The sequence below is a fragment of the Artibeus jamaicensis genome, unplaced genomic scaffold (genome assembly GCF_021234435.1).
Source record: "Artibeus jamaicensis isolate MK-2021 breed Jamaican fruit bat unplaced genomic scaffold, CSHL_Jam_final contig_233, whole genome shotgun sequence".
Classification (NCBI taxonomy): Eukaryota; Metazoa; Chordata; class Mammalia; order Chiroptera; family Phyllostomidae; genus Artibeus; species Artibeus jamaicensis.
This window is the reverse complement of record NW_026521486.1, coordinates 7,326,453-7,351,121: the sequence shown is the minus strand read 5'-3', so window position 1 is coordinate 7,351,121 and position 24,669 is coordinate 7,326,453. Positions and strand designations below refer to the sequence as shown.

General features: G+C 49.4%; 1 protein-coding gene across 2 annotated transcripts; it reads left to right on the top strand.

Annotated features, from left to right (window-relative positions):
* Window positions 1-812: 812 nt before the first annotated feature.
* On the top strand, window positions 813-23,976 carry EIF3L (eukaryotic translation initiation factor 3 subunit L). 2 transcript variants are annotated; one of them, XM_037160321.2, is made up of 13 exons: window positions 813-915; window positions 1,451-1,499; window positions 2,546-2,756; window positions 5,655-5,734; window positions 7,811-7,872; window positions 9,995-10,064; window positions 10,672-10,745; window positions 13,595-13,766; window positions 15,270-15,424; window positions 16,108-16,278; window positions 17,307-17,804; window positions 22,345-22,425; window positions 23,761-23,976. In XM_037160321.2, the coding sequence occupies exons 1-13, from the start codon at window positions 883-885 to the stop codon at window positions 23,797-23,799; spliced, it is 1,695 nt and encodes a 564-aa protein (XP_037016216.1). In that variant the 5' UTR covers window positions 813-882; the 3' UTR covers window positions 23,800-23,976. The 2 variants fall into 2 exon arrangements, with proteins under 2 accessions (XP_037016216.1, XP_037016217.1); XM_037160322.2 differs by lacking the exons at window positions 813-915; window positions 1,451-1,499; window positions 5,655-5,734 and having other exon boundaries at window positions 2,678-2,756.
* The last annotated feature ends 693 nt before the right edge of the window (window positions 23,977-24,669 follow it).

The window sequence follows — 24,669 nt, the reverse complement described above, 5'->3', positions numbered from 1 at the left end:
CCAGGTAACGGTGAATGCAAAAGCCCCAGGAAAAGTGTGCTAGGCTGGGAAAAGCAGGGAGGCCCATGTGGGAAGAGGGTGCTCTCAGGCACACGGCAAATTAGTGGGAGAGCAGGGACTGGAATCCAGATTTCCACTAGGTGTTACGGATGGACGAACGACTAAGCTAAGGACCACAGATCGCTTTCTAGGGTTTATAACCCCGTCCCCAACTTGAGGGCTTCCCCAGGTCGCAGACCCACGCAAAGCGGGCATTCCCACCCGCCCACAGCCCCAGCATTCGATGCTCCACGTGTGGGTGCCAGGACTCCCTGGGGCCTCACGCCGGAGCTGGCCTCATCTTTGCCTGCTCCAACCTTAACGTCCAAAGTCGGGAGAACCCTTTTCTCCATGCCCTCTCACTGCATGAGACCAAGTCTCAGCGTTTACACCCACACCCAGTAAGTTTAGTCTTTTGAGGCCCAAACGTTTGAAGACACTTGTCGCAGGCAAACCGCTTAGACCTAAATTCAACATCAAGCCCTCACGTACCCGATTTTCACTTAACGCGAGAAATGGACCTGAGGAAGCTGTCAGCCATCTTTTGTGTGGCATCACTTTGGGTTTTTTTGCCCATCGTTTCTTATGCTGAACGATTTCACATCCTTATTTCCGAATTTACGCAAGTACTCCAGCGTCACCCTGTTTGTAAAGCCTCTTATTGAAGAAAGAAAAATTTAGGTGTTTTTGCAAATTTCGCCCTTCCTAACATGGCTGTCTCAGATTGCCGGCGGCCCCAGAGAAGCTTCCGATTTCCCAGTGGGGCCGAACTTCCGGCCCCACGACGCAGGCGCAGGACACTCTTTTCCCTCTCCCCCGGCTGTGTTCACGGGCTTCGCTACCATGTCTTACCCGGCGGATGATTACGAGTCTGAGGTAACCTGGATCTAAGCAGGAGCGGGGCTTCGCGGCGGGGGCAGGGCTGTCTGGACCGTGGGCCCGCGGTGAGCCGGGTAGGCCCTCTGGGAGCCCCAGGGCGCCGCGACCAGCTCCAGCTTGGCGCCTAGCCGGCGCGGCCCGCGTGCCGCCGCCACCCCACTCGGCTCCTGCTCAGCCCTGTCTCCCCCCGCACTTCCCGTGTCCGATCCCCTGGCTTCTCCTTGTCCGATCCCCTGGCTTCTCCTTGTCCAAGGGAGGTTGTGGGTTCCGTGCTTCTGTAGCCGAGCTCGTACGGTTTGGGCCCAGTCTTGTCAAAGCCCGCGGATTCTTCAGTCTCCGGTGCTGTGCTCTGCCTTACACACCCAAACGTTGTTGTCATTGTCTCCTTACTGCCTTTACCAGCATGTCAGTTCCTCAGAGGCAGGACTGTGCTGGATCCAACTTTGTATCCTTAAGACCCTGCTCGGCTCACAAGCCCCAGAACCAGCATTTTGGACCCATAAATTAGTGACTCTGTCTTTTTCATTAACAGGCGGCATATGATCCCTATGCCTACCCAGGCGACTATGATATGCACACAGGTGAGTCCGCCAGTTTGTCCGGTGAGCTGGGTACCTGCAGGGACTGGCCCCTCAGTGTCTGAGCGGCGCTGCCGGGAACTTGTTTTAAAACTGCTTCTTGATGGTCCTGGGCTGGAGTCTGTTATTAGCTCTCGGAGGAGGTGTTATGGAGTCTACTACACCAAGCCTTTTTTGTGGTCTATGGAAACATCGCAGAAGGGAAGGATACTATCCTAGCTGTAGTTTTTGTTTATAAAAAAAATTAAAGTGATTCAAACCAAACCTAAATGAAATTTCTTTTTAAAAAGTTGATTTGAGAGAGAGAGAGAGAGACATCAGTTCTACTTGTTTATGCATTAATTGGTTGATTCTTGTATGTGCCCTTACCAGGGATCGAACCCACAAACTTGATGTGTTGGGACACTGCACTGACCAACTGAGTTTCTCTGTCCAGGACCCAAAATGAGGTGGTTTTGGAAGGTCTTTGAGGTTTTCTGCAGTGTCACAGTGACTTGATTTGACTTGACAGTGATGCCATGCATTGTTCCGTGTGCTTTGCATGAAGCATCTCAATTGGTCCTTACAGCAGTTCTGTGAAGTATGTAAACATGTCGTTTCTATTTTACAGATGAGAAAACTTAGCTCAGAGAAATGTAGTTACTTGTACCAAGTCACATAGGTAGAAGATGGCAGTAATCTATTCATTCAAATACTATTAAGTACCCTTCTGTTCCTGCCCGAAGTCTTTCCTCACACAACGCCCACAGCTCTTCTAGGTCCTGAGAGTGCACCTGGGCACGAGGTAGACAAGGTTCTTTCCCTCGTAGACTTTAGGTTCTAGTGGGAGAAATGGGTAATAAATGAATGGCTTTAGTGGTAAATGTTTGAAGAAATGGGCGATGGTATTGCAAGTACCTTTGGGAGGATTATATATGAGCATTTAAAAGAGGAGTTATATCCAATTGGATAGATTTGAGCTTAGCTTGGGGTTGGTCTTGCCCTTTGGTTATATCGTGTGTGTGGGTTTGAAAGCCGTTTGTAAAGTGCTTGTCGTGTCCAACCCCTAGGAGACCCAAAGCAGGATCTGGCCTATGAACGTCAGTATGAACAGCAGACCTATCAGGTGATCCCCGAAGTGATCAAAAACTTCATCCAGTATTTCCACAAAACCGTCTCCGATTTGATTGACCAGAAGGTGTATGAGCTACAGGCAAGTCGCGTCTCCAGCGATGTCATTGACCAGAAAGTGTATGAGATCCAGGACATCTATGAGAACAGGTGTGGGCTGCTGGCTGGAATGATCTCTTTCTGGGTGGGTAGGACTGGCTTAGGGTTACAACCTGTATAAAGGGGGTGCAGTTGAACCATTTTTCTGTAAAGAGAACATTTTCAGTGATTCCTCAGGGCTGGGGAGATGTTATTGTATTGGACTCGGTATCCCCAGAATTTGTACAAGGCCAAAAACAACATCACTCTCAGTAGTTATAATTGCATTTAGTGTGTGTGATCGGTACAGATCAATCAGTGATCAGAGTGCTTTTCCCGTATTTACCCATTTACCTTTCCCAGGTACCCCATGAAGTGGGTACCGTTGTTTTCCTCATTTTACAGAGGAGGAAACGGCACAGAAAGGATAAGTCACAAAGTTAACTGGTTGGCTGAAATTTGAACCTTCACCATTTGATTCTAGAGCCTAGTTTCTTTAGGATTTTATTTACTTATTTTTAGAGAGAAAGGAAGGGAAGGAGAAAGAGAGGGATAGAGATGTCAGTGTGTGGTTGGCTCTTGTGTGCCCCTTGCTGGGGACCTGGCCTGCAACCCAAGCATGTGCCCTGAGTGGGAATCAAACCTTGACCCTTTTGTTCGCAGGCCGGTGCTCAATCCACTGAGCTACACCAGCAGGGCTACAGCCTAATTTCCAAACTCTGCCGTATATCTTCTCAGTGCATAACAGCGTGAGCCAAGCTTTGAGTGGTTGGTTGCTTCTGGTTGTGAGGGAGCTGCCCTTGTGTGATGGGCATTAGAGATGACACAGGGCAGTCGGAATTGGGATGATTGGTAAAGACTTCACCCAGGAAATAGGATTTCAGCAGTATCTGTAAGGATGGTTAGAAAGCAAGTAGCCAGGGACCTGTTGGGTCAGTGAATAGGGGTTAATCCCTGACCTGTATTTCATTCATCCCCCGGGGCTTTGTAGGAGAAATGTATAGACCATTGCTGTCCAGTAGAAATACAGTGCTAGCCACATGTATAATTTAAGATTTTACTTATTGATTTTTAGAGAGAGAAACATCGGTTTGTCATTACACTTATTTATGCAAATTGATTCTTCCATGTGTCCCATCAGGAAATCGAACTCACAGCTTTGTATTGGGATGGTGCTCTAACCAACGAGCTACCTGGCCAGGGCCTCATCAGTTACATTTAAAAAAATAAAAAGGATTAGATGAAATTAATTTTAATAATTTAATCTAGCATAGCCAAAATATTTCTACACATACTCATTAAACTATTAAGATATTTTCTTTGTAATGAGTTTTTTAAAACCCACCTTTTATATTTGTAGCACATCTCAATTTATGTGCAATAGAAATACTGGATCTGTGTTTAGATTTCATAACATTCACAGTTAGAAAAGTAAATTCATATACCTGATTGTTCCAAAACTGGAAATTTTCCAATAACTGAGCTAAGTGGTTTTTTTTTTAAATAAAGATGTTATTTATTTTTAGAGAGAGGGGAAGGGAAGGAGAACGAGAGAAAGCAACCATCAGAGGACGTACAGAATATCCAGAGACACATGAAGAGATGCTCAATATCGTTAGCTATCAGAGAGATGCAAATTAAAGCCACAATGAAATACCACTTTATACCAGTCAGAATGGCCATCATAAATAAAGCAACAAACAACAAATGTTGGAGAGGTTGTGGAGAAAGGAGGTCCTTGGTTCACTGTTGGTAGGATTGCAGACTGGTACAACCATTATGGAAAACAGTATGGAATTTTCTCAGAAAAATAAAAATCGACCTGCCTTTTGACCCAGCAATTCCACTGCTAGGACTATATCCTAAGAACCCTAAAACATCAATTTCAAAGAACCTATGCACCACAATGTTCATAGCAGCACAATTTGCAATAGCCAAGAGTTGGAAGCAACCTAGGTGCCCGACAGTAAATGAATGGATCAAAAAATTGTGGTACATATACACAGTGGAATTCTGTGCAGCAGAAAGAAGGAGCTACTACCCTTTGCAACAACATGGATGGAACTGGAAAGCATTATGCTGAGTGAAATAGGCCAGGTGTTGAAAGACAAATACCATATAATCTCACCTTTAAGAGGAAGCTAAACAACAAAACGAACAAGCAAGCAGAATTAAAAAAAAAGACACTGAAATAGAGAACAAGGGGACAGTGACCAGAGGGGAGAGGGAAGGGAATTTAAGGGGGGAGGGGATTTGGAGGAACAAATATGAAGGACACAGGGACGAGAGCTGGGGGGATGGAGATGAGCGGGAAGTGGGGAGCACAGGACGGGGGGGGGGGGGCTGGGATGGGAGAAATAGACAAAAAACTACTTGAAAAATAACTAAATTTTTTAAAAAATCTTTAAAAAAAAAATCAACATCAGTGTGTGGTTGCCTCTCACATACCCACTACTGGGGACCTGGCCCACAAACTGGGCATGTGCCCTAACTGGGAATCGAACTGGCAACCCTTTGGTTCACAGTCCAGTGCTCAATCCAGGGGGGAGGAGGAGGCACCGTGCTCTAGAAATGGAACTGGTATTGCTAAGGGAGGGGGTGAAGAGTAGTTCTCAACTCAGGGAATCGTAAGCACTGGAGTTCACGTGCAGAGGCGGGAGATGACCCTGAAGAGTGCGGTGGGTGCCGCACTGATAGAAAAGCTGTGTTTTACCGTGTTAAGGTGGTCTGAGGCGGAGTTGGGGTGAGAAAGGTAGTCTGAGGCGGAGTTGGGGTGAGAAAGGTGGTCTGAGGCGGAGTTGGGGTGAGAAAGGTGGTCTGAGGCGGAGTTGGGGTGAGACTTGTGGGCTTGGAAGGCTCAGCCCTGCTCTGACATCTTCCCTTTTTGGAGCCGAGGTCCTTGTCTGTAAAATGTGGCCTCTCTGGTCCTTCTTGTTTTTGAGTTCTAGAATTTTCTTGCTTGGCTTTCAGCTGGACAAAGCTGACAGAAAGATTCTTCAAGAATACACCTTGGCCTGAGGCTGAAGCCATTGCCCCGCAGGTTGGAAACGGTAGGTGCCAGCGAGCCTTTGTCCTGGGTGCCGGATGGGGTCCTGTGACCAGGGGCATCAGAAGCTCCGGATGGTGGTCTGTGTCTGTTTTGTTCACTATTTTATTTATTTACTTTTGATGAGAAGGGAAGGGAGGGAGAAAGAGGGAGAGAAACATAGATATGTGGTTGCTTCTTGAGCGCCCCCCCACTGGGGACCTGTCCCTGCAACCCAGGGTTGTGTCCAACTGGAAATCAAACCAGCAACCTTTTGGTTTGCAGGCTGGTGCTCAATCCACTGAGCCACACTAGCCAGGGGTCATAATGTGTTTTTTAACAGGCAAAGACTAAGTACTCTAGAATATAAAAGGAGATTTGGTACAAACACCCATCCCCTCACACCCCCACCCCCACTTCTGTCCCCGAGTCTTTGGTTTCATTGTCTGGAGCCATCTAGTATTGTCATTCACTTTGTTTATTCTTTCTGTAATACTCTGTACATATATGTGCAAGTAAGAATACAGTTGATTGTTGAACGATGCAATGGTTAGGAGTGCTGACCCTGCCTACAGGCAAAGCTGCATGTAACTTAACTTTTTCTTTATTCTCAATCTAGGGCATGCTTATTGATTTTAGGGAGGGGGAGAGGGAAACATCAAGCGATTGACTCTCATCTGAGCCCCCACCAGGGTCCAAATCCACAACTGAGGCATATGCCCTGACCAGTAATCAAACCTATGACCTTTTGGTTAATGGGACAGCACTCCAACCAACCGAGTCACATTGGCCAGGGTCGCATGTAACTTCAGATTTACCAGAAACTTAAGTTGTCTCTTCATACCTGCAGGGGGTTGGTTCTAGCACCCCCTGCAAATACCAAATCCACGAATGCTCGGGTCCCTTGTATCAAATGGTGTAGATCCCTGCGTGTAGTCGGTCCTTTTCACCTGTGGACTCCCGACCACAATCGAAACAGTATAGGTATTCACTGAAAAAGTCCCACGTGTGAGTGAACCTGCACGGTTCAGACCCATGTTGTTCAAGGTTTACCTGTAACTCGTTTGTTCCTTTCTTTACCTAGACTGAATGTCTCATTTCATTTTTTTATTTGTTGTCTTTTTGGAGAGGATTCTTCATCTCCAGGATTCCTAAGACCACCTCCAGGTTTGATGATTTGCTAGGAGGACTCAGTAGTCAGTATACAGTTGTCCCCAAGTTATGAGGGTTGACAGCGAAAGGACACAGAGCAAAATCAGCAAAGGGAATAGTGCACACCCTGAAGTCCAGAGGAGACCAGGTGCAAGTTTCCCACGGTCCATGCCTGTGTGATCCACTCAGGAGCGCTTAATTCCTCAAGTGAGGAATTGTAACGACTCGACTGACAAGTTGTCTGCCAGAGAAGCTCATTATAGACTCAGCTTCCAGGGGTTTTGTTGGGGGCTCATCACATAAGCACACGCCCTGCCTAACAGGTACAGAGATCCCAGAGTCCCTGCAGGAAAAGGAGGTGTTTGGAATAAACCGTGTTGTCAGCACAGTTTAGGCACAGCAGGGAGAGTGCCCTTATCAGGGTGGTGGGAACCCACGAAGTCTAGGTGCCCAGATGCCAGTTGAGGTCCCGCTGAGGTCCAGCTGGGTCAGTGACACTGCGTGTCTGCTGTGTTGATGGGTGGCATCTGCTGCTTCCCATGGAGCTGTAGCCACATGCTAACGAGCTGGTTTATTTAAGTGGCCGTGTGGCCAAGGTCTCTGAATGGTGAACAGAAATGGGCCTGAGTTAGATTTAGATGAGGTTGAAAGAGTAAAATGAGAAATGAATTTTCTTGATTAAATTTACTGGTTAATAACATCATATAAATTTCAGGTATACAACTTTATTATAAGACACCTGTTTGGCCAGTGTATGCTCACCACCTGAAGTCTCGTCTCTCCCTCGAGAAACGATTCTCTTGTTGCACGTATTCCTAGGTGGAAGCCTTAGAGTGTAGCGGTTGTGTTCTCTGAAATCGCACTTATTCCTTTACTGCCCCCAGGGGCTGAAGCTGCCAGAACACCCTAGCTGTTCAGGTCACCGAGTCCCCTCTGCCGTCTCTTTCAGATGCCGTCTTCCTGATTTTGTACAAAGAGCTCTACTACAGGCACATATACGCCAAAGTCAGCGTGAGTATCTCGGTGCTGCCGGCAGTTATTTAAGCTTCAGCCGTTTTGCTCCCCAGACACAGTTGCTAGTTGATACTGATTCGGTGTCCAGAAGCAGTGGGGCTGTTTTCTCGTTAGACGTGGCAGTGGGACGACCGAGCCTGGGAGGACTGGACTGGGACACCACCAGGCCTGTGCGTCCTCTTTCACTTCCCCATGCCCGCTGCCCTTGGCTGGGCACGTGTCGCCGTGCACTGGGTTGTGGGCTGCCACCCGCGCAGGGTGTCGCAGCACCTCGTGCCGCCTCTGCTTGGGGTGTTTTTTGCCCCTCCACACATTGCCACTGCATCTGTCCCCTGAAACTTGTGTGAAGCGGGGCTTGCCGGGCACAGCTCCGGCACCTGGTGCACACCTGCACCTCGACCCCTGGCAGTGGTGGGCGAGGTAGGCAGACTGAGGCGCAGAGAGGTCGCTTTTTCTCCCATTCCCAGTGTCAGTCCGGTGGCAGAACCTGAACCCAGACCTGTTTTACTGCGACAACAGTGTTCTTTTACAACCCTCCCTCAACTTCAGCACTCGTGTGATTCTCCTCTTCCTAATTCCAAAATTGTAGAGTGCCCGAAGCCTCTTAAGAGACCGTCTGCACTGCTCACATGCACCCGTGACTTAAAGATCTCAGTCTCGAGACCCGATTGGTCTCTCTAGACCCGGACTCGTTTGTCCGGGTGCCTGACACCTGCCTGCAGCCGTCTGACCGTCATCTTGGGTTTAATGTGACCAGAACGGAGTCCTGTTTTCTCTCTGAACCTGTTTGCCCCATGTTGACGGTCTCAGTAAATGATACCACCCTTCACCCAGTTACTTGGTACCATTCTGGACTTCCCTCTCACTTGACATCAATCTTGCAGGAAATCCTGCTCAGCCGTACCTTTAACATATGTCAAACCAACTACTTCTTTCCACTGCCGCCGCTGGTGCCACTTTCCGCTCTCGCCCACTCCGGTCTGTTCTTAGCCAGGTCACCAGCATGATCATTTGAATCCCAGTCTCATCACTGAATCCCCTTCCTCGGTCCTACCGTGACTTCCCGGTGTACTTGGAATACAGTCCCAAGTCTCAGGGTCCTGCTTGAACTGGCCCCTGACTCAACTTGCCAGTTTCATTTTCCGAACCTCTCCCAGGGCTCCTAGCCATACTCTGTGGCACTTGTGGCACTTCAGAGCACGTGTCCTAGCTCACATGTTGTAATTTGTTTATGTGGTTTTTGTCTGCTTCCGCCTTGAAGGGGGTACACACCACCAGGGCAAGGGCCTCGTCTTGTTCTCTGCTCCGATGTGGTGCCTGGTCCTTGAGGTGACACGTTAATTGTTGGGGTGTGTGTGGCTGTGTGAGGGAAGGAAACTGGCACTGTGATCTCTCTCCTTAGAAATGAGGTCCCAGCTGTTTGCAGTTGTTCACCTCTCGTCCCCGAGGACCACTTGGCCTGACTAGACTCCTGTGGTGGCAGGAGCCACCATCAGTAGTGATAGCTGGAGTTCTGTTGCCATAGTAACACAGGTGCCATGTTCTTCTGGCATCACAGTGAGATCTAGGGGTACCTTATCTGAGACGGTAGAGGCCCTCCCACCACTGATGCTGTGGGGTAGGTCCTTGGAGGGCTAGGCCTGTACAATATGGCTGTTTGGGGAAGACCAAGCATCAGAGTGCGTAGTGTAGCTCGTCTGACCACCTCTGATCCTGCCTCTGGTCTGTAGATGAAGATTCAGCAGGGGTGTGTCAGTCCCCTAACCTCGTTGCTAGGTACCAAATACATGACCAGTAGAGGTCATGTCTCCTCTTGCTCCAGCCTCCGCTTTACTGCTTTGCCTTTGTCAGTACCGTCTTTGCTGGAACATAGCTCCTCTGCCAGGTCTGCACGCGTGCTCCCTAATGTTTGGTCAGGGTCGTCACCCTGAAAGCCGCGTTCCCTGCCTCTTTGAAATGCCACCGCGCTCGCCGTCTTCCCTCTGACCTCAGTGCCCTTCGCGTACTAAGGAGAGCAGACGTCAGCTCACCCGTGTTTGTGTTCAGCCATCGCGATAGGCCACAAGTGACATTTAAATGATGATATACGTCCTGATGTCTCCGCTCTCTTTATTTACAGGGGGGACCTTCCTTGGAGCAGAGGTTTGAATCCTATTATAACTACTGCAATCTCTTCAACTACATTCTTAGTGAGTCTAGGGTTTGGCCAAGTTGGGGAGGGTATGATAAAGCCTAACGTTGGTGTACAGCTCAGTTTAGCAGGATTTAATGTGTAGGAGGGGGGTGGATGTTTTTAGAGGGGAAGGGAGGGCAAAAGAGGGGGAGAAACATCAGTGTGTGAAAGAAGCATTGATCAGTTGCCTCTTGCACACCCCCAACTGGGGACCTGCTCTGAAACCCAGGCACGTGCCTGAACCAGGAATCTAACCTTTGATCTTTCAGTCTGCAGGAAGACACCCAACCCACTAAGCCATACCAGTCAGGGCCAGTCTTTTTTTTTTAAGATTTTTTTTTATTTTTAGAGAGAGGAAGGGAGGGAGAAAGAGAGGAAAAGAAACATCAGTGTGTGGTGGATGCGCCCCCTACTGGGGACCTGGCCTGCAACACAGGCATATGCCCTGTCTGGGGATTGAACTGGCAACCCTCTGGTTCACAGGTTGGTGCTCAATCCACTGAGCCACACCACCCAGGGTAGGGCCAGTCTTTTAAAGAGAGAAATTGCAAAGTGTGTTCTGCAGGCTTACTGAGTGGGCATAGTCCTTGCTTCTGGTCTGACTTTCCTGTGATTTTCTACAGATGCTGATGGCCCTGCTCCCCTTGAACTACCCAACCAGTGGCTCTGGGACATCATCGATGAGTTCATCTACCAGGTAGCCGGTCAGTCCTTGGCCTAGTTTGGAGTAGCTGGTTAGAGCAAAGGGTGCTGTTGCCATTGCTCGTGTTAAAAAGGCACGTAGTGTGGAAACATGCTCATCGCAGTCTGAAACAGCCTGTGAAGGTGGGCTCCTCTGTCGTGGTTTTCTGAAGAGTCACTGAGGCCTCAGAGCTCCAGGGAGGAACTTGGAAGTCAGAAGAGTTGAGCTTTTACCTGACCTTGAGAGGCGGTGTGGCAGGAAGAAGAACACGGCCTTCAGGTTTGGGGGCAGGTGCCACCGGGTAGCTCTGTAGCGGTGAAACGCTCGTTACGCATCGCAGGCCTCACTTTCCTTGCCTACAGAAACAGAAGTGTTCTACGTCCCTATAATGGTTGCTTAGGTACATGCTGGGTCAGACTAGAATAGAACGTTTTATCAAAGTGGAAACCTCGCCCACTTGGGGCGCTGTGCTAAGGTTCCAGTGAGGACCGTCCCCAATGCGGAGTGAGTGCTGTGGCCGTGGGGCCTGCAGGCAAATTGGCCATTTCCACCGTTCACAAGCCCTGGGCATGTTACTGACCACATTGTGCCTTGGTTTCCATAAAACAGGGTGGTCGGAGGGTGGCTGGGGGCCAGTGTGAAGTCCTCCTCAGAGGGCCTGTCACGGTCATCTGCTTGCGGTGTGTCACATGGTTATGGTCAGTGCCACTGCTCTTCACCTTCTTCCAGCCCAGTTCTGTTCTTTATAATGTCACAGATGAAAAAGTAAAATAACTGAATTGGGAAAAATACCTGTTTGTTTTATGGGGACGGTATCGCTCACACTGGGTATTTCGAGAGAGTCAGCTTCGTAAAGATGTCATTTTAACTTCATGGACCAAAATGCCACTAAGTTGTGGTTGGTGAGCCAAGGAAACCTTCTCGGGGCGGTTTGAGAAAGAAACTTCCTTTAAAAAAAAAAGACTTCCTGCTCAGGTGAGGCTTCGGCGCCTGCGTGCGGTGCAGGCCGCAAACCACAGCCTGTGTCTCCCGGGCTCCTCGGCTTGTCGGCCCCTGGTTTGGCAGCCAGTCAGGGAGGGTCACCTGTGCTGAGCTGCTTCATCCCTCATAAGCTCATCGTGATTCCCCTGGTTTAGCTGGCGTTCTCGTCCCAAGGGGCTTCAGGGGCTCCCTCTCTGACCGAGACTGGCCGCTGAAGGCCTGGCGGTTCCTTCCAGCCAGATGGATGCCCCAGGAGGCGAGTGGCTCCTCCTGCCACCCTCTTTTGTTTGTTTTTACTGCTGCAAGTATTATATGAACGTGTTTGTAGTGTTTTCAACAACCTGAGTGTTTTCAAACTGCAGGTAAGAGGAAAGTGTGTTCCTTGTCTTTGCAGAGCATCAGTTATTGCCTGCAGATACAGCCACCGAGTTAACTTTTCTGGCGTTTGCTTTAATGCGCGCAGATAAAATACGTCACTTAAAAGGCACACCCCACTGTATTGTGCGTTTTGCTGCGACTTGGAACACTTAGCACGTCTGTACGGAGACCTGTCTCGGTCTGTGGTGCAGTGCACCCCGTACGGGAGCGCCGCTCTGACGGCGAGTGTCGGGTCTTTGGTTCTCACTCTTCCAGGCACAGAGCAGTGCGCATCCTTGTGTGTGTAACGTGCAGGCGTTTCTCGAGGGACCGTTGGAAGTAAGATTGCTGATTGAAGGCTATTTGCTTTTTATACTATAAAAAGTCGACTTCATAGAGGCATACTTGGCATATAGTAAAGGTACCAATTGTAAGGGTGTCGTTGATGACATGTGACGAGACTACACACCACCGCAATCAAGATACAGAACACTGCAGTCAGTTTGAATTTCAACAGAGCAATACATTTCCCTCTCGAAAGGCTATATCAAATTATGCTGCTACCAGGAGCCTCTGGAGCACGATCTCTATACTGGGTGTTGCTGGGCTAATTGTTGTCAGTTCGGTGGAAAAGATGGTACTCTCACTTTAATTTAATTTTGCTGATAAGCAAAGAGACCAAGCACTTCCCCCTGTAATAGACTAGTCCTGTTTTTCCTTGAAGTGGTCATCAGTGTCCTTTGCCTATTTCTCTATTGGGTTATCTTACTAATTTATGAGAATTCCTTACATAGTCTGGATACTGTTCTTTGTCTGTTATAAATTTGATAACCTTCTCTCTTACCCTCTTGGGGGAAGATAATACCTTGGAGTGGAAGCACGACCTTGGGCCGTCCGGGACAGGTCTCTGGTTCCCAAACCCACGTGTGCACCAGCGTCGGCCAGGGCGCTTTGAAAGATTCTGACCGAGCAGGTGGTCTCGTGCTGTCCTCCCCATGCTGGTCCAGTGGACCACGCCACCCCACATGAGTGCCTGTGGCGTGTTCCCGGCGTGTGTCGTACATTTGGCTAGGCGCTGTGGTTGGCACAGAGATGGTTCGGTCGGGCTCCTGTTCCAGGTGAATTAATGGTCAGCTCCGGTGGAGAAGACCCCCGCACACAGCTGCCACATCTCTGCTGCGTCATCGCTCGTGTGCAGAGCCGCCCGTGGACAGGGGTCTGTCAGAAACCACGTGGTTCTGGTGGCCAGGGAAACTGCGCTGTGAAGCTCAGAGATACTATGCGACATCAGGCTGTGTCTGATTCTAAAATGCGTGTTTTTCCCCACAAACTACCTCTAACCCTAGAGATTTTTACTTAGTTGGGGAACAGCTAACACATGAGTAATGAACGAAATCCACAGCGTAGACAAAGATGGCTCTGAAAACAAGCAGTGTGCACAGAGGCTGGCGTGAGTAGCAGTAGTCGTGCCAGGGATGTCACTTGGCTTTTCTGCCACTGCTGAGTCTTGTCCTTCTTCCCCCCAGTTTCAGTCCTTCAGTCAGTACCGCTGTAAGACTGCCAAGAAGTCGGAGGAGGAGATCGACTTCCTTCGTTCCAACCCCAAAATCTGGAATGTCCACAGCGTCCTGAACGTCCTCCACTCCCTGGTGGACAAGTCCAACATCAACCGGCAGCTGGAGGTGTACACGAGCGGCGGTGAGTGCTGCCCGACGTCTGTTTGCAGTCGGCCTCTGGGAACAGTCACCTGGGGCAGTGGCTGTGGCTCCCCCTCGGCGTTTGGGTGTGAGTGGTGGCCGACCGCTGGGGTCTGGGGCTGCTGCGTGCAGCAGGTGTTGGTTGGAGGACTGAAGCAGCGCTTTGAGATGCACAGACACTCCTGCCATCTCTCTGGGGCTTTGTGTAGAGTGTGCACGTTCCCAACTCTGGTGTCGGGACCGCTTCGAACTCTAACAGATTGAGAGAGTCACAGAGCGTGTCTGTAAATTTTTCAGTGAGAGCAGTGACGTGTGCAGGTCTCTTTCGTGTCTGGCTCCTGGAAGAGAACGGCCTCTTACTTCTCTTCCTGTTTCCAGTCTGTTGCTGTTTTTGCCCAAAGCGGGTGAGGGGACTCTGGCCTCACGGAGGTGCTCAGCCGGTGAAGGGGGACACTGTCAGCAGCCTTTTCAGGGGGCGCGGATCGGCTCCGATGCCACTGCCGAGCCTGACGGTGGTGGTGCCCTACGGGCCAGCAGCAGGGAGGGCACGATTTACTTTGGCACGTTAGTTTTCTGGCTCCTCCTGTGGCTTGCGTAGGCCTTTCCCGTGTGCGCACCTTTGTGAGACGCGGGTCACCGGGCTGCGAGGACTTTCCAGGGCTGACACGTGCCGTGGTGCAGCTTCTTGCAGACCGCTGGGCCGTTGCTGCCGTCGGCCTCGTCCGATGAGTCTGTCTGCGAGCAGACTCATCGCAAGTTGAGCTCGTGGTGGCAGATACATGAGTTGAGCTCATGGTGGCAGATACAAGTTGTATAAGAGTCTCATTTTTTCTTGAAAGCTCAATTTTTTCTTTGGCAGCAGACATTGTCAGTTGCTTTCACTGGAGTGTAGCAGGCTGGCCTTTATTCATTTTTGAGAAAATGACTGCTAACTACCCAAATCTAAGTAACCATAGTGTGTGCGTCCATTGTTCTTTGAAGTAAAAATGGTGTTTTGTGAAAAAGTGGCTAGTGTTTTGCTGCAAGCGTGTGGCGCTGAAGAATTCAGCGACTGCAGGTACAGCTGTGACCACCACCTGGTTGATGCCAAGTGGTCAGTGGTGTTTCCTGGCCTTGTATTTGCTTCGTTGGTGCCAATTTCAGCTGAGCGGGAAAGGCAGGTAGCGTCCTCGTGTTATTAGAACAGTTTTGACCTCGTGAGCTTCCTGAAAGGAGGGGCCTCGATGAGTCACTGATGAAAAAGGGCCTCTTACGTTCTCAGGTATGTTAGAACCAAAAAGTAAAAGAACGGCTCCCCTCCACCAACTGTAGGTAGACACAAGATTAGCAGAAGGCCGGGCACCCTGCTCCTTGGTGGTCCTTCGAAGGCAGAGTTACTTCCCGCGGCAGGAGGCTGGAGAGGCTGGCAGTGAGTGAGGGAGGAGTTGACTGAGTGACAGTTAGGGGCCAAGCTCGCCTGCCTTCGCCAGTCGCGGCTGCAGCGTTCGGTGTCTGTCTCTCCCAGGGGACCCCGAGAGCGTGGCTGGGGAGTATGGACGGCACTCCCTCTACAAGATGCTCGGCTACTTCAGCCTGGTGGGGCTGCTGCGCCTGCACTCGCTGTTGGGGGATTACTACCAGGCCATCAAGGTGCTGGAGAACATCGAGCTGAACAAGAAGGTATCACCTGTCCCCTCCGCCCATCTCCCCAGGGCGGGAGAGTCCATCTGCATCTGCTGGGACAAGTGTCGGGTAAAAGAGGACTTCTCTTCCCCAGGCTGGAGGGGAACTGAGAATTGGGAGACCACTGCAGTGGACACCTGACCCCGGATGAGGGGGTTCTCGGTGATGCTTATTACCTAAAATACTCAGTAGTCTTTTGATTCTGTTTTTCAAACAGAATGGTAAGGGCAGATTTTTACTATTCAAGCTTCGCTAGTCTTAATTAACAAAAGAACTTAGTTCTAAGATGATTTTAATAGTGATATGTTTAATCTAGGTTGTTTTTCCTAACCATGTAATTATGGGTACCTTTGTGTTTGACTTGCACGTGTTTGTCTTCTTACCTGTTTCCTTATAAGACTTATTTACAAAAGTAGGTAGTAGAAAGCCAGGAAGAAAAAACACCGAGGTGCAGAGGGTTTAGAACTGAAAGGTTTTGGGGTCACCTGGGCCAGTCCCTTTGTTGCAGCTGTGAAAACAAAGGCCTCGGTTCACGTAACGTGGTTGGAGAGCAGGGCAGTCTATGGCCAGGGCCTCTGACCCCCACTGACGTTGGGCCCCACCAGCCTCACCACCGTCTGGTCCCACCTGCAGTGACTTGGTCTGGGCCGCACGAAGACTTCTCCCCTCTCCTCCCACAGAGCATGTACTCCCGTGTGCCCGAGTGCCAGGTCACCACGTACTATTACGTTGGCTTTGCATATCTGATGATGCGTCGCTACCAGGATGCCATCCGAGTCTTCGCCAACATCCTCCTCTACATCCAGAGGACCAAGAGCATGTTCCAGAGGACCACGTACAAGTATGAGATGGTAAGGGCCTCTGAGCACCTGACCCCTTGGCGCCTATGGCCACAGTTTTTGGTAAATACCATCTAAACTTTTGCTCTTTTAGTGCGCTTTTCCTAACGGTGATTTCTTTATGGCTGGCCTCCTCTAGGGGTTTTTTGTTGTGTCTGTTACCTCGGATATTAACACCTTGGTGATAGTATCTTTTAACTCTGGTTTGTCTTCCATCAGTGCCTACATTTATTTTATTTTTTTTTTTAAGATTTTCTTTATTTTTAGAGAGAGGGGAAGGGAGGGAGGATGAGAGGGAGAAAAATGTCAGTATGTGGTTGCCTCTCACACACACCCCACTGGGGACCTGGCCTGCAACCCAGGCATGTGCCCTGACCAGAAATCAAACCAAAGACCCCTTGGTTCTCAGGCCGGCACTCAGTCCACTGAGCCACACCACCCAGGGGCAGTGCCTACATTTATTCACTCAGCAACAATTTGCTGTGTGTTCTGCAGGCCGCGGGTGTTTAAAAATGAGTTCGAGTGGGGTGTTGTACTCAGGCAGCTTTCCATGGAGGAGGGCGGCTCCAAGGCGAGCTCAGGCAGAGCAGAGCTGTTGGGGCTTCGGAGTGTGTGGTGGTGTCGCAGTGAAGTAAACCCTTTCGGTGGGGAGTGGAAGAGTAGTTGAATTGTGGGGTGGATTCTGGGGCAGCTTTTGTTACCCCGCTGAAGTATTTAGTCTTTATTCTATAGGCATTGAGGTGCCAGCAAAGGCTTCTGGGGGCCTCTGTCATAACCGGTGTGGGAGGCGTGATCTGCCAATGACGTGTGTCGCAGATGGAGAGACTGAGCCTTACCGGTGAAGGCTCCAACTGGGGAGGGCCCAGTACTAGGCCAGGGTTGAACGGAGCTAGAGGGAGCGTGGCAGAGACGTTGGAAACGTTAACTGACTGGTGCAGACCGAGGGAGAAGTCAGAGACCTGGGCAGCGTGCCTGGAGGGTGGCGGGCCTCAGAAAGCTCGCTTCGTTTCACACGGCACCCATCTCGCCCCCACCCTCAGATTAACAAGCAGAACGAGCAGATGCACGCGCTGCTGGCCATCGCCCTCACCATGTACCCCATGCGCATCGACGAGAGCATTCACCTGCAGCTGCGGGAGAAGTACGGGGACAAGATGCTGCGCATGCAGAAAGGCGACCCACAGGTCTACGAGGAACTTTTCAGCTATTCCTGCCCCAAATTCCTGTCTCCAGTGGTTCCCAACTATGACAATGTGCACCCCAACTACCACAAGGAGCCCTTCTTGCAGCAGCTGAAGGTGTTTTCTGATGAAGTGCAGCAGCAGGCCCAGCTCTCGACCATCCGCAGCTTCCTGAAGCTCTACACCACCATGCCCGTGGCCAAGCTGGCCGGCTTCCTGGACCTCACCGAGCAGGAGTTCCGGATCCAGCTCCTCGTCTTCAAGCACAAAATGAAGAACTTGGTGTGGACCAGTGGCATCTCCGCCCTGGACGGCGAGTTTCAGTCCGCCTCTGAGGTTGACTTCTACATCGACAAGGTATGGCCGCTGGGCCAGGTTCTCTGGGGCGCTCTGTCCGTCCATTAGCAGTAAATCTGTATTAAGCTACCCCTGCCTTCCAGTCTCTGTTCTGGGCCTTTGGGATGTATCGGGTGAACCGGATCAACAAAGATTTCTGCCCTTGTGCTGATATGCTGCTAGTTTTAAGAAATAGGCGTAAACATTGTAACTGAGCAAAGTTAGAAGTTGCCAGGAGCTACGGAGTCAGGGTGGAGGTGGTGGAAGGCACAGGGCGAGGTACTTGGTAAGCTTTGTTGAGAAAGTGAAATTGAAGTTAAGATGTGCAGGCGGTGAGGCATTTAGCCAAGCACTTGTTTGGGGGAGGGGCATTCCAGACAGAGGGGGCAGTTAGAGCACGGCCCCAGGGCAGGAGTGCCAGGTGTGTGCCATGTGTCTGAGGGACGGCACTGTGTGTACTGAGGCCTGAAAGGTGGCCTCGGCTGGAGGTGAGGTGGGGAGAAGGAGGGGCAGGTGCTTTGTAGGCTGAGTTGGAAGCGCTTAGTGAATGGAAAGCCATCATCCTAACTCGTCCCATCCCAGATCGGCGCTGCCTGGTTTCAAGCACCTTACAGTGGAATTGTACAGTGTGTGCTGTTTCTACGTCTAGCTTCTGCTCAGCGGTGTATTTGAGAGAATCACATCCAGTGTGACCGTGTGTCGTGAGAGCTCATGCGTGCTTGCTGCTCTGTGCTGGTCCGCCATCTGCTGTGATTGCTGCCTGCCGCTTTTCCTTCCGCTGCTAATGGGTGTTTGCGTGGGCTTGGCTATTACAGAAAGTACAAGTAGGGCTTTATTGGTCCATGTAGCTGTCGATGGTCCATTTAGTTTAGTTTAGGGTTGTTGTTGGTTTTTTTAAATTTATTTTTTAAGCTTGTGTATGCAATGTAGTGGTGGTTTCCTCCCCAGGGGAGAGGGGCATTGGGAACAGCATTGCTTTTCACTGTTGGGATTTTAAGTTCAAGTTGGACATTTTAATGTCCTTGTGAGCTTTTTAAAAAGAAGTGGATAGTTTTGTTTTCTAGAGTTTATTTTCAGACCTAAAATGTACTGGCCTCCTAGGACTGCTCTTTCCATGAAATATTACTTCCTCTCTTTGTCTCTCCTGTGCACTGGGTTGGCCAAAATGTATGGTTTTTTCCATAAAATGAAAGGCACATTTTTTTTTTTCATTTTCACCAATAACTTTATTGATTTGGATATTTTGAGTATGTTGGCTATTTCCCACCTGGTATAATGTTGACTGTTCTCAGTTAATGGCTCGATTTGATTGCTACCAACCTTAGTTGGTCCACCCGATCATGGACCATGGTCCAGCGAGAAATCTCAGGCACAAAACTTCACAAACCACTTTGACATATTCGATCAGTCATAGAACCTTTGTCATATATTGAACAAGGTGGTTGTTTTTTGTTTTTTTTGTGTGTGTGTTTTTTTTTGCATTTCAGTTGCATTTTTACCTTTCTTGAGATGATAAAGCCTAATGTGCCAAAAAATGTTGCATATTTTCATCCATCTTCAATATTAAAATGGCTACACAAAAATTCACCAATTTTGGTGTTTGTTTTTTTTTAATGCACACTGATATGACAGCTGTCACAAATACAATCTAATAAAACTGTTTTGGTGCAGAGACAAAAAATGGCCCAAATGAAAGAACAGATCAAAGCTCCATAAATGATACAACTAAGCGATGAAGAGATAGTCAACCTATCAGATGCACAGTTAAAACTGGTGATCAGGATGCTTACAGAACTGGTTGCAAAATAGAGGAAAAAGTAAAGGCTATAGAAAGTGAAATAAAGGAAAATGCACAGGGAACCAATAGTGATGGAAAGAAAACTGGGACTCAAATCAATGGAGTGGACCAGAAGGAAGAAAGAAACAACCAAACGGAAAAGAAGGAAAAAACAAGAGTTCAGAAAAATGAGGAGAGGCTTAGGAACCTCCAGGACATCTTTAAATGTTCCAACATCTGAATTATAGGGGTACCAGAAGGGGAAGAGGAAGATCAACAAGTAGAAAAGTTATTTGAACAAATAATGAAGGAGAACTTCCCCAATCTGGCAAAGGCAATGGACTTCCAGGAAGTCCAGGAAGCTTGGAGAGTCCCAAAGAAGTTGGACCCAAGGAAGCACACACCAAGGCATATAATCATTGTTACATTATCCAAGATTAAAGATAAGGAGAAAACCTTAAAAGCAGTAAGAGAAAAGGAGACAGTTACCTACCAAGGAGTTCCCATATGACTATCTGCTGATTTCTCAAAAGAAACCTTACAGGCAAGAAGGGGCTGGACAGAAGTATTCCAAGTCATGAAAGGCAAGGGCCTACATCCAAGATTACTCTCTGTAGCAAAGCTATCATTTAGAATGGAAGGGCAGATAAAGTGTGTCCCAGATAAGGTCAAGTTAAAGGAGTCCATCATCACCAAGCCCTTATATGAAGTGTTAAAGGGACTTACCTAAGGAAAAAAGATGATCAAAACTATGAACAGTAGAAATGACAGCAAACTCAGAAACAACAGCTGACCCTAAAGAATAAAAACAAATAAACTAAGCAAACAACTAGACAGAACAGCATTGTTCTCAGTGAAATTAAAGGCAGCTGAGCTCTACTAGAGCCATCACACGGGAGAAAACCAAATGGACTTCTTGGCCAACCCACTGTCTCCGCTCATAAGTAAAGGAAATACTGTTTAGACGTACTAGGACCCCTGATAAGGACTGTTAGCGTAGCAGTCTGTTGAAGTCAGCGCACTGGTATCTGTCATCTCTTCTGGAACGTCCTTTGCCAGTATTTCCTCCCTACTGTCTCTGCTCTCTCTTCCTTCCGGAGTTTTTACTTAATGTGCGTAGACCTCTCTCTGTACTTCGTGTCTCTGAAACCCTTCTTCCATCTTTTTGTTTTCTTTATTCTGGATAAATTTCCTTTGATTGATCATTGTGTCCCTAATCAATCTCTTCGTCTCTGTTTCTCTAATACTTTTTTACTCACAGTGCAGTGAATCCTTATGTGCCTGGTTATTTTTTACTGCAGAAGGTTCGTTGTCAATGAAATACAATTCGTTGGCATTCTTTTCTCCCTTTTCAATTCTTTGATGTATAAGGAGATTTACAAAATAATTTATCCTACATTTGTAGTTGTTTCCAGGAAGTGTGTTGATGTAAACAGCGTAACTGTTTTGGCCAGTGTTTGAGATGGCAGTGTGTTCACAGTGTTGTGCAGCTGTCTCCGGTATCTCATTCCACGGCATTTCCGTCACCCCCAAAACGAACTCCCTGCTCGTTAACAGGCATCCCCAGTTCCCCTTCCCCTAAGCTGCGAACCAGTCATCTGCTTTCTGTCTCTGGACTCGTGTTCCTGATGTTTCATATAAATGGAATCATAACACTGGCCTTCGCGCTTGACTCCCTTTATCGAGCACATTGGCACGTTTCATCGGGTTGCAGAGTGTGTCAGTGCCGGAGTCCTGTTTACGGCTGCCGAGTGACCCTCCGGCTCTTGTGGGTAATGCTGCTGTGAACACTTGCGCACACGTTTTCATGTGAACGCACTCTCTGGGGCGTACACCTGGTTGCTGGGTCAGTTTGGGGCTCCTGTTTCTGGAAGCTCGTCCTGTTAGACCTTACCTTCTCGTTTAGACTTGGTGGCTTTTGGAAGACGTGGTGTTCGTCAGAATTGTCTTTGACGTGAACAGTCTCAACAAAAGAAGAAACACGTCAGTAGTGGAAGTTGTTCAGTTTTAAATCACGCTTTTAAAAATCCGTCTGTCCCCAGTGGTATTGCACCAGCCACCCACAGCACTCTTGCCTTTTATTCCAGTGGCTTCTGTACCCAGTCTTAGGCGACATCAGTAGCCTGCCCCTCTCCTACATCCTAGTGACCCAGACGAACTAGTGCCCGATATCTGGGTGGTCTTTAACATCTCTCCCAAGAATTAGCAACTTGATTATAATGAATAAAATTTTGCTATGAAGTTATATTTAGATTAAATCGATAACAATATGATTCAGAGTCCCTGCATGAAAAAGCTTTAGTTGCATGTTTTGTTTTTATTATTGTTCCGCTTCCTGGTTCGGGTTTATCTTTGGCAAAATGCTGCTTTCTTCATTGCATTGGGGGTACGGTGCTTTGTTTTTTTCATCCTTGACTTGAAAAAAATCCTGTCAGTGATTCAGAAAGTTCTTGGGTCTTAGATTAGGTAGGAATTTACAAGCAAAATGGTGTTAACAAAATATTCTGAGCTAAAGAACAAAATGTAAAATCTGGCCTAATTTGCAGTCTGTGTGTGAGAATAAAGTGCTGCTTTAAATGTTTTTATTGCCTCGAGATTCACATTTGTTGAAAAAGACCAGAAACTAATGAGTTAACAAGCAGAAAATAAAGTCAGTCATCCAGAAAGAGAGAGCTGCGAGGAACTGGAGAGGCTGTGTGGGTAGCGATTGGCGGCGGTGTGAGCATCTGCAAGCCCGTAAGCGCTCAGCCTCACAGCTGTCATCCGACTGTGCTTTTCCCGCAGGACATGATCCACATCGCAGACACCAAAGTCGCCAGGCGCTATGGGGATTTTTTCATCCGGCAGATTCACAAATTTGAGGAGGTGAGAGGTCTTGGGGGGGTGTGGCCTGGGGACAGAGGTTGGGAACTGGGTGAGGAGTTTTCATTTTTATTTTTAAGAAAGTCCAGCCTTGGCTGGTGTAGCTCAGTAGATTGAGTACAGGCCTGAGAACTAAACAACCGCAGTTCGATTCCCAGTCAGGGCACATGCCTGGGCTGCAGGCCAGTTCCCAACAGGGGACGCACGAGAGGCAACCATACATTGATATTTCTCTCCCTCTCTCCTTCCCTTCTCCTCTAAAGATAAACAAATAAAATCTTTATTAAAAAAAAAGAAAGAAAGAAAATCCAAACTTGCCCCAGCTGGTGTGGCTCGGTAGATTGAATGCTGGACTACAAACCAAAGGATCGCTGGTTTGATTTCTGGTCGGGGCACATGCCTGGGTTGTGGGCCAGGTCCCTGTAGGGGGCACATGAGAGGCAACCACACATTAATATTTCTCCCCCTCTTTCTCCTTCCCGCTCTCTAAAAAATAAGTAAATGAAGTCTTTTTAAAAAAGGAAAGAAAGCCCAAAATTGACCCTTTAAGTTTCTGAGCCAGACTGGCTGGCTGCTTGGGGTTTGGGGAATGGGGTTGGGCCTTTGGGAGCTGCTGCGTCAGCCTTCTCAGGAGCATCTTTTTCCAAATCTCCCTCCAGGGGTGGCCAGGAGCCTCCCTCCCTCCCTACTATTTCCTAATATGGGCCGACTCCCTGCCTGCTCCCACCCGCCCCTCTGCCCTCCTGCCCTCCCGGCTTGGTGGTTACTCTGCAGCTCAGACAGGTCTGGCCAGCTCCTGCGGGCGGGGGGGGGGGGCGGAGCACAGGGAGCAGCTCTGTTTCGACAGACCTGGCGCATTCCACGTCTTGCCCTACGAGAGGTCTTGTGGGTCAGGCCGAACACCACAGGGGTACTGGGCCTCTTTTAATGACCAGAGCTGGAGCCACTGTGTCCTGGCGCTTCGAGTTCTCCAGCAGAGGTCACTGCTGTTCTGCGGTCCATGCCACCAGGCCCCTCTTGAGGTCATAAGGCAGCTCTCGCAAGTCTAGGTGCCCTGAATCCCTTTCCCGTGTCTGCAGTGGGCAGAGCAGTGTAGAGCGCGTTTGTTGAGTGGGAGTGCGGGTGGCCGAGCGGTCTGCAAGGACGGTGAGAGGCCTCTGAATGCCCGATGGAGGGTCTAACGAGGGCTTTACACAGAGGGTCCGCCATATACTCGCATCAGAGACCCCTCCCTGACCTCAGGGGGCGTCCCGAAGTCTCTGACCTGGTGACTGCGCACGCTGTAGGAAAGGTTTGGTGCCAGCTCCCCGTGTAACTTGGCTTTTCTTTCTCTTGCAGCTCAATCGGACCCTGAAGAAGATGGGACAGAGACCCTGAGCCCTTGACGCCTGCATTAGGCAGGAGCCTGTGTCGATGTCCTCGCCGGTGGGGAGCGCTTTTGCTACTGCGAAGCCCTTATGTAGCTCGGCCATCAGCCTGTCAGCCGAGTTGAAGTTTATTTGTGTCAAAGACTGAAATGTTTGAAATGAGTCTCAGTAAAGGGTCTTCTTTGGAGCCAGATTTGTCATCTCGTTATTGTCGGGGAGCCCCTGTGGATGAGGGATGCAGTTGGCCATTTCCCACGTGTGCGATGCTTCCTCCCGGTGCATCGGTTGCTGGTGCTGGCACGGAATTAGCCGGTGCCTGTGTTCACACTGTGCCGCACAGTTCACAGGGCACTCGCCCCTCACCGGAACCCGTGCGCCCTGGAGGGCCTGCCGCAGTCTGCACTCGGGTTCAGAGGTAGTACGCCCTTCTGCCCGACAAGGAAACGGACTCGGGGGTCGAGGGAGCAGTCGAGGTCACATAGTTCTGTGAAAGCCGAGAGTTGGCTCCAAATGACTACATTTTTCTACTGCCTCCCACTGGTGGGTCTTCTGACTCCTTCCCCGTGGGCAGTCTCTTGCGCCCTCAGTGACTTCGGTCCTCCAGCCTGCTGGCCTTCCCTCCCTTCAATGCCCTGATGGGGCCTGCCATCTTGGGGACTTCCCTGAGATGGCATCTTCTGCACCTTAAAACCTAGTAGCCCACACTGTTTACTGTCAGAGCTGATTTCTAAGCTTTTCTGACACCAGTCCATGACCATTAAAAACGTGACTGGAACTGGTTGTCTCAGGCAGTGTCACCGACCTGCTTGGCAAAGCTGTACAGTCTGCACACAGTCTGTGCACCGTCCCCTCTGACGGTAGGCGGCTCGGCGTCCTTATT